This window comes from Electrona antarctica (genome assembly GCF_951216825.1).
Source record: "Electrona antarctica genome assembly, chromosome: 10".
In the NCBI taxonomy this organism is placed as follows: Eukaryota; Metazoa; Chordata; class Actinopteri; order Myctophiformes; family Myctophidae; genus Electrona; species Electrona antarctica.
The window spans coordinates 11856301-11866228 of NC_136791.1; the positions used below are offsets into that span (position 1 = coordinate 11856301).

Here is a 9928-nt window from a genome sequence, read left to right on the forward strand (position 1 = left end):
ATAATGAGGACTTTTTAACCAGACTCCTTCTCTTCTTCCATCACTGTTATTATCAACTAGTATTACCTGGCTCCATTTCAGGGGGTTGTGGTAGACCTTTAGCTCCTCTAATGTTTTCAAGTCATTTAATCAAATAATTAAATGTTGTGTGTGTGTCCTGGTGAAAAGTATTTTTTAGTTTTTATTGCTGTAACGTTAGATCCAGATGGTTGTTAAAGACAGACATAACACCACCATACACATTACTCTCTCCCCTCAGGCTCAGCCCTGTGGACCGGCTTGGCAATAAAAAGAACGGCATCGTCGACATCAAAAAACACAAGTACGTTTACTCTCAATAATAACATACTTGAACTGAATCACACAAATGTTTTATAGTACTTTTGTCACTTTTCGTTAATAAAAGTTTACATAATGCTTTCAGGAAATAATGAAAAGGTAAATATTTAAATAACTGAAGATCACGTACTGCATATGCACTAGGGCATTCACTTCTAGTAATTTTTACTAGTTGACTAGTTGCCTAGTTTACTAGTCGACTAGTTGTTTAACTACCTATTATGTAAAAAATTAAATATATATATATTTTTTATAAATATTTGTACATTGAAAAACTATGTACATGGTGACTATAACTATAATCTACCTGATCTTGAGGCCTACAAAATCGGGAAAAAAATAAATAAATATATATATATATATTTTTTTCTCTTATCAACTAGTCAACTAGTACCAACAAGGTCGACTAGTGGATTTACTAGTCGACTAGTAAACTAGTCGACTAGTTGCTTAATGCCCTAATATGCACTACCTCAACACAATCTTCTTGCTGTCAGCTACTCTCAGGCCATTATTCTATGACGCCCCCGGCCCCAACCATTTTCCCGAGTGTCACGTGGTGAGCTGGCAGGGACAGTGCTTGCCACACATTGTCTGTTTAGCCAACATTGCGTAACAAGCAGCAAGCAGTTCCCACAGGGGAACAATTAAAGTGCAGATTGAGGGTGAAACTTGCAGAAATCAGTCTGCCACTTCACTATAATAACATAGTAGGAGACAAGAGAATGGAGACTTGGGGCACAGTGTGTAGCAGTGCAAATTAAGCAACATATTGGGAATATAAAAAATGAAATAACCAATGAAAGAATTATAACATACTGTAGTACTGTATGACACTTTATTGACAACATAGAGCAAGTATGTCATTTGTTTGATGGCATAGTGTATAGTGTAATAAGTAGGGATGTCCCGATACACTTTTTTCGTTTTCAATCCGATCCCGATACCACAATTTCTGTGTTAGCCGATACTGATACCGAATACCGATACCAGTGTTGTGAATAGCTATCTAGCTATATATCTCGTGTTGTGCACGTGTTTATAGCAGACTCCTCACTCAAATGTGCACTTGCAGTTGGGGCAACTCCAAAGCAAGCTCCACATGCCGCAACATTTTATTTACTTGCCATAGTGTAACTGTCAACACCTTACCCCCGATCGATGTCGATCGATGTTTCAAAGATATTCCAAATCTTTCACTTTTTTTGACTGCTCATCACGCTACATTTATCTGCATAGTTTATACATCAACAATATTATTAAGATTAGTGCTCTACTGAGTGCACCTTTTTGAAAGGGATCACGGACACACAGACAATCGCCTGTCCATTTAGTGAAGCTAACCTCGAAAAATGGTAATTTATGGCTTTGTATGGGGCCATCACATCACCCCTACTTGCCTTGCAGGTACTGTATTAAAAAACACTGCTTTATGCCTCTGTGCACGCTCCGGTCCAGAGCAGCCGAGGAGCCTGCTGCTTTTTCTCATATAGAATACAGCTGAGCTGCCCAGGCGGTGGCGTAACCGTCTGGGCACCCGACTGGTAATCCAGTCGCAGTGTGCCGCGGGTTCGACTCCCGAGCCCGACACGGCCTTTACTGCATGTCTTCCCCCATCTCTCTCCCGTTTCCTGTCAGCCTACTGTCTGTCCCTTCAAAAACCAATAAAAGGCATAAGCCGCAAAAAAATATCTTTATAGAATACAGCTTAGCTGACCTATAAACCCACACAGTGTTGCAACAGTGACGTGAGGTGGACTTGTAAATCGGCTAGGGGCAGAGCTACAGCGCTTGCACTCGACTGCATGTTTGACGGCACGCAGGCGACAGAAACGTGCCACGCAGAGAAGAGCCAGATCCTTCATGTTAGAAAAACGTCACAATAATTGTGACTATTGTCACAATTATTTAAGTTTGCCAAACGTAACTTTCAATTGAAGTTCATGGAAAGGAGTCCTGCTTGACTGCGCTGAACTGACGGTTCACCGCGTGTGATTCAGCGTGGCCAGATTGCTACACAGGCACGCACGCGCGCACACACACACACACACACACACACACACACACACACACACACACACACACACACACACACACACACACACACACACACACACACACACACACACACACACACACACACACACACACACACGTGTCTTGAGACAACTTGTTGTGATTTGACACTTTAATACAATTTAATTTAATTGAATGTCAGTATCATGACAGTATCATGTCAGTAAAATGGTCAGTATCATGGTCAGTATAATGTCAGTATAATGTCAGTATCATGGTCAGTATCATGTTGTTTTTCATGGTTTTCGACGATTCTTGAAAATGGCCCTATAAGACTAGGGCCATTTCATTTTGGCAGGGTGTAGCCTCTCGGGAATAGCAGCAATGGATTCTCCATACCTCATGGTAAAAAAATTGGTTTTGGTTGCTAGCCCCTCAATGCTTGATTTAACCACTTTCTAAAGGTCTGAAATAATCGAGACCTACACCATTCGATTCGGCGTGCTCCAAATAGTGGGTGATGAAAATCATGCATTTCGACGACAGTCAGTTCATGTCAACATCTTGTTCAGTATCATGTCGGTATCATGGTCAGTAGAGTATCATGTCGGTATCAGTATCATAGTTAGGTAGAGAGTTGGGGTAGTTAGGTAGTTTCTCTAATTTCGGTAAATGTAATTGGCTCTTGTGTGATGTTTTACAGATGGTTCCAGGGCTTCAACTGGGTGGGCCTGAGGCATCGGCAGCTCCTGTCTCCGCTGAAAAGAGAGGTGAAGTGTTTACCAATACATTCATGTTACTCAACAATGAGTACTTTGATTGATTTTTGATTGATTGACCGCCCGGGGGTATTTGGAACCATTAAATCAGGGCAGGGATTTACAGCTTCAGAGCCTATTCCAAGGTCGCTCCACACCATCTTGGAAGTAGCTAGAAGTAGCTAGATGTAGCCAAAACACCCCCGATGGGGATCGACAACAACGAGAGGTTTGATTACTTCTAACGTGACAATCGATGGGACCGCGATGGGCCGTCAAAAACATAATCTTTGGTTAGAATTGGAAGCATTGATTTAGATCAAGAGTTATTCACGTTTTAAGATTTTTCATCCCATCCATTAAAATGGAGGGGGACCACTTTGGATGATGTCCCAACCGGGAATTACATTGAATGTTGCCCAATCGACAATACAATACATTCACACCAAGCTAGACAGGAACGCCCACAAATGTCACATCCGGTTTTAGCCCGGGGTAAACAAAATGGTCTTCCCCATAGAGTTATAATAGCGTACGATCCTTTGGATCACTTTCAGAGCGATTTGTTGGATGATAGAAATATTAACAGCCAAGAAAAATCCATCAGAAGGACATCTGGAACACTCGCCCTCGGAAAGTTGACTTATTATTACGTATACGAGACGATTTAGCCATGGTTCACATGGCGCTCGTCTGTCATGGCGGAACTTCAACCTGTTTTATGCACTTTTCCCATTTAGAACGTTAACGTCTATACAGTACATGTTCAGATTTCAAATATAAAGTGCTCGCCCCAGAGGCACGGATGTTACAATCCTCCTCGGACGGGTAGAAGTACCCGTATCTTCCGCATTGTTCAATAAAAAGCGGTTTAATCCGATCGGTGGCCATTTTATCAGAGTTATAATGCACCAACCGATAGGGGCGCATAGTTGAAAGCGCATGGCCAAAAACTGATTAAACATTGCTTTTTATTGAACAATACGGAAGATACCGGTACTTATTCCCGCCCTAGCAGAATTGTATGGCCCTGGGGTGAGCACTTTATATTTATAATCTGAACATTTGTGTAGGTGTAAGCTGCCGTAAGGACTGTAAATGGAGAATGTGCGTAAAACACTTCAGTCCAGGCCAGGGCTACCATGAGCTCACAGCGCGTTGCGACGCGTTGTTTTTGCGTTTTTTTTGGTTTATGCTGGGGACCTGGGGTTCAAGTGGTTTATAGTCAGAGTATCCTTATCTCTTTATTGCATGCGTCAAGTTGCACAAGCATAACCACCACTGAAATCGGACATGCCTCTCAATCTCCCTCTCCCTCCATGTTACAAAACATTGTGTTACCGCGGCGCAGTGTTTACTCGCCTGGTAGAGACACTCTGTAGATATGATCAATTAAACTTAACGTAATATCAAAAACCAACAGCCATTAAGTCATCAATAATGTTTATAGAACACATTGTAGTGAATTCTAAGTAGTTTAGAGACAGTTGGAACTTGGCACGGCCACGCCAAAAAAAAAAAAGAAAGTGTCCCCCAGTGCCTCCCCAGTACCTCCCCAATGTCTGCCCAGGGTTCATAGTTTTAAGGAATGTATAGAATGTGCTGTGCAGAATGTAATTTACATACAAATGTGGGGGACTTCATTTATTTGACTATAGATGTTTAAACCGACAATACTCAGTGGTCACCCTCCTTTGTGCTAATGTGGCACTGGTGTCCATGAAGCTCACAACGCGTCGTGATGTGATGCATTGTGAGCTTGTAGATCTGCTATTTGATGTGATGCATTGTGAGCTTGTAGATCTGCTATTTTCAAAAGGAATCTTGGAAAAAAAAGTGACAATTGTGGAATATTTTTTAAACATTTTATTGAAACATTTAAATACACAAATCTGTCATGGGGGTCCCTGGCCCAAAATATTTTTAGATTCTAGGGTCCTTAGTTGGGCAAATGCATTCACCTGGGGGTCCTTGACATGGCAATGTCACTGTGTGAGAATCACTGATTTAAAGGAGAAAAGCCCAAATAAGCACTTTAGAAACAAAAAAAGCAACCACAACTACCAATATTTACAAGCAACGTTACAGAAAAAGAAGCCCAAAGTCGCTTATATATAAACAGACATGGCAACACTGCTGAGCGCACGGATCGCTCTTGTGTCAAATCAAACATTGCCTTTTGCATTTAAGAGGTGGTCAGACCCAGGTGTAATCGGTATGCGCTTACTCTTTTTTGGTCAAGGGGCATAATAGCAGATAGCACAAATCGAATATAATTAACATATGGACACTCCCCCAATGCTAAAATATGCAGGAAAGTGGTATGCCATATGTGTGTGCATTCAGCACAACTTGCATAATATGAAGGGCGCACCTGAAAAAAATGTATAATTGGGCCCCGTGTCTACCGTAATTTGCGCAAAGGAGTAATATCATCATCATGGCATCATCATGATTTGCAGCATTTTGTTCAAAATGGAGCGCTCTTGCGAACTTTGGAGGCCAATCTTAGCCTGCCGTGCGGGCAGGCGGGCAGGGCGGGAGACAAAAATACACTCCCATGTGTTTCCTGGACACAAAGAGTTGATTATGTTTGAACAAGGTGGCATTAGCCTCTGAGATGTAGTGTAGTAGAAGTAAACGTACTGGAAATTGGAAATAGTCAAGTAAAGTACAAAAAAATTACTTGAAGTATAGTACTTAAGGAAATGTACTTAGTTACTTTACACCACTGATTATGGGGTTTACAATGTGGTTAACAGACAATTATATAATCAATAAAATGTAATTCCTTCAGGTAAAAGGGCCCATGGACCACAGTCACTTTGACCTGTTCCCCCCCGACCTGGATGAACCTCCCAATGAACTGTCTGGCTGGGACAAGGACTTCTAAAGCCCAACACTTTCAAAACTATACACTGGATGTAAATACAAACAAGTCACATTTTTACATACAGAAGCGTTTTTGGTTTGTTTGTTTGTTTGATTGATTGATTTATATTTGTTCTACTAAACATTTACAAATTTGTCACATTTAAAATAAAAATGTATTGACCTTTTTTTTGTATTTTATCCGAAATGTGGCAGTGTCTAACCACCAGCAACAGAAATGTTGTGTTTTTTATTTTCTTTACTATCTTATGCTCAAAGATGTGCCATTTATCAAAATCGCTTCCCTTCAACGTGTCAGAATGGCAGGACGCTACCTTCCCCCTGCTGAGATGTGACAGTGCACTTAAGTTGGGAGACGACATTGGGAGCATTTTTTCCCAATACCCATTATCTCTTCATTCACTAGTGATAAAACCAGCATTCTGTGCTTATTTAAATGATGCGTAGCCTGCAGAGTTAGTTCAGTCAGACATACTCGAGGGGGTTCATGCCATGCTCAAAGGCGCATACTATACTCAAGGGGTTAACATGCTGCATTACTATGTGGGTGTATAAGTGTGTGCAAGTCCCACACATCATTCGCTGATGTGGCAGTCAGCTGACCAATTGGGCGGGCTACTTAAGCTCACTAGACTGCATGCTCTTCCTGCCTTCCTCCAAGGTTAATTAAATAATGTTAGGAAGCGAAGACCGTACGGTGGACTCCATGTTGCTCCCTGGAAGGAAAGAAACATGCGCAATTGAGACCAGGAAGTTGTGCATGTACAACTTCCTGGTCTCAACATAAACAGGGCTTAAAATAACTCTTTTACTTGGTAGCACTGGTGCTACAGTACCAATTTCAAAAGGAAGGACCACCAGAAAGAAATTAGGAGCACCCACCAAATTTTAAGGAGCACCAATATGTAATCGAGAATCAATCAATCTGGTCTCTGGTCATTTATAAAATGAGCAGACACCAGATTGATAGCATAGGACACAATATTATCACACTATTATGCAGGAGAATAATTAAAAGGGTAAAGCAGGTTGTGGTGAATGTGAAGCCATAATTCTATTTTAAAAAAAAATACAAAATAGGCTTTTATTTGTGTTTAGGGTGGTGTGACCACAAATATAAATGTCTACATTTTTATACAATGGACCCTAGGTTATTCTTAACCTCAAATGGCTGTTTAATTATTATCTGTACTGTAATTTTCCTACTCACGTACATTTGTTTGACTAAATATGTATCACTGAACATAGAACGTTTGACCTAATTATTGATTTAAATATTCATATATGTGCTAATTATCTTCACTAAAACAAATAAAAAAAATGTTTTAAATCATCTGTGGAGGCTGATGGTATCATAATATGATAATATTATGACAACTAAGTGGCCCAAACTGTGAACATAATGCAATGTCGCCCTCTTATGGCTGTCCATAAGAACTGCTAAAGACTAGAATTGAAAAAGCAGTGAGAAGTAATAATAACTGTCAGCTCTGATGACCAAATAAGGGCATCGGAGGGCATTCCGATACAAGTATCGGTATCGGGACATGCCTATAGTAACTACTTAGCAGAACCAGACAGTTCTCTGTGTAAACAAATCTTATCTATCATTGTAATCTAGTAATAGATATTGTAAATAGAAATCTATTTACAATAGTTTGTGCTATTTCCTTTGAGAATGCATTGGGCATTTAAGTTCAATAACTCAGAACTCAGTTTTTGTTTAATATAGTTCTTCTATTTATAGTGACTCATAGGAATAAACTATGTGACAACCAGGTATAGTCTGGTGACCACCGGAGAGACGGGTGACAGCCGGAATGTAGACGGCACCCAGGTGAGCAGTATGGGTTAGCGCCCCAGCCTGTGTCCTCCGTGAAGAGGAAGCCCAAAAACCCTTGGTGAGGCCGGAGTGATTTTCGTCTTTTTTTTAAATCCTCGTGTTTCATCATTTTTGACTATGGGCTATAGCCCATATCAGACGGCATACTATAGCATGCTTTTTTCATATTTTTTGAGGATTTGAAAAAAAGATGAAAATCACTTGAGACAATGGACTATAGCCCATGGTCATGGCCCACGGTGATTTTCGTCTTTTTCCGCTTGACCTTAACCACTCCTCCCTCCTTATCAACCACTCCTCCCTCCTTATCAAACTCACCTGCCTTTCATTATCACCCGGCCAATCCCCGGTGCAATCACCACAGTATAAATACACCTGCGATCTCTCAACCAAGTTGTTTGGTCTACTCCACGACAGACCAAACATGGGTTGTGAGTACTGCACTTGTAGATCGGCTATTTTCACTATTCTTCAAATTCGCCATCCTCCTCCACCCCAACCTCCTCCTTCCGCCTCGATTCTCTAGGAATCCAGGGGGGGCAGTGACGGAGCAGAGACGACCAACCGCTCATTCCGAGTAGAGCAAAGATGACCGTCAGCTCCAGAGACTACCCCCCCATCCTGAGTCTCGCCCGGCCCTACCTTGGGTTCCTCACTCCATTCCGCATTCATCTCATTCTGTTTCAATAAACTGTTAATCTTGAGCGAAGGTGTGGTCTCTTACTAGTGAATGAGGATTTGAAAAAAAGACGCAAATCACTCGAGACAATGGACTATAGCCCATGGTCTCGGAGTGATTTTCGTCTTTTTTTCAAATCCTCGTTTTTCATCTTTTTTGACCATGGGCTGTAGCCCATCTCAGACGGCATACTATAGCATGCTGTTTTTCATCATTTTTGAGGATTTGAAAAAAAGAGACGAAAATCACTCCGAGACCATGGGCTATAGCCCATGGCCTCGGACGGCATACTATAGCATGCCGTTTTTCATCATTTGAGGATTTGAAAAAAAGACAAATCACTCAAACTACAAAACATTTCAAAGTAAAGAGTTCCAGCATGTGTCTCCACAGTAAGCTGAATTTGAAACAGTGTGAATGCAGTTTCTAGGTGAAAGTGTTTTTTTGACGTGCCAATATCTGCCATTGAGCCCCATTGTAGAATAACATCCAGAAGAGAACTGGAAAGAGATGGAAAGCTGTGGAGATTCTCAGAGAGCATGGTGGCACTCTGTGATAAGCTGCTGTCTATGTGAGCCACAGGTCGTGGGTTCAAGTTCAGCCCATGGCCTCAGACGGCATACTATAGCATGCCATTTTTCATCATTTTTGAGGAGTTGAAAAAAAGACAAAAATCACTCCGAGACCATGGGCTATAGCCCATCGTCTCGGGTCATTTTCATCTTTTTTTCAAATCCTCAAAAATGATGAAAAACAGCATGCTATAGTATGCCGTCCGATATGGGCTATAGCCCATGGTCATAAATGATGAAAAACGAGGATTTGAAAAAAAGACGAAAATGACTCCGAGACGATGGGCTATAGCCCATGGTCTCGGAGTGATTTTCGTCTTTTTTTCAAATCCTCAAAAATGATGGAAAACGGCATGCTATAGTATGCCGTCCGATATGGGCTATAGCCCATGGTCATAAATAATGAAAAACGAGGATTTGAAAAAAAGACGAAAATGACTCCGAGACGATGGGCTATAGCCCATGGTCTCGGAGTGATTTTCGTCTTTTTTTCAAATCCTCAAAAATGATGGAAAACGGCATGCTATAGTATGCCGTCCGATATGGGCTATAGCCCATGGTCATAAATAATGAAAAACGAGGATTTGAAAAAAAGACGAAAATGACTCCGAGACGATGGGCTATAGCCCATGGTCTCGGAGTGATTTTCGTCTTTTTTTCAAATCCTCAAAAATGATGGAAAACGGCATGCTATAGTATGCCGTCCGATATAGACTATAGCCCCTGGTCATAAATGATGAAAAACGAGGATTTGAAAAAAAGACGAAAATGACTCCGAGACGATGGGCTATAGCCCATGGTCTCGGAGTGATTTTCGTCTTTTTTTCAA

At 41.2% G+C, this 9928-nt stretch overlaps 1 protein-coding gene across 3 annotated transcripts in view; it reads left to right on the top strand.

Annotated features, from left to right (window-relative positions):
• prkg2l (protein kinase cGMP-dependent 2, like) overlaps window positions 1-7282 on the top strand; it is a 28563-nt gene extending 21281 nt beyond the window's left edge. For all 3 annotated transcript variants that reach the window (XM_079512124.1, XM_079512123.1, XM_079512125.1), the window contains 3 exons: window positions 260-322; window positions 3059-3125; window positions 5911-7282. In XM_079512124.1, the coding sequence (XP_079368250.1) occupies window positions 260-322; window positions 3059-3125; window positions 5911-6006 (226 nt within the window). In that variant the 3' untranslated portion in view covers window positions 6007-7282. The remainder of the gene's footprint in view (window positions 1-259; window positions 323-3058; window positions 3126-5910) is intronic.
• Window positions 7283-9928: the final 2646 nt, after the last annotated feature.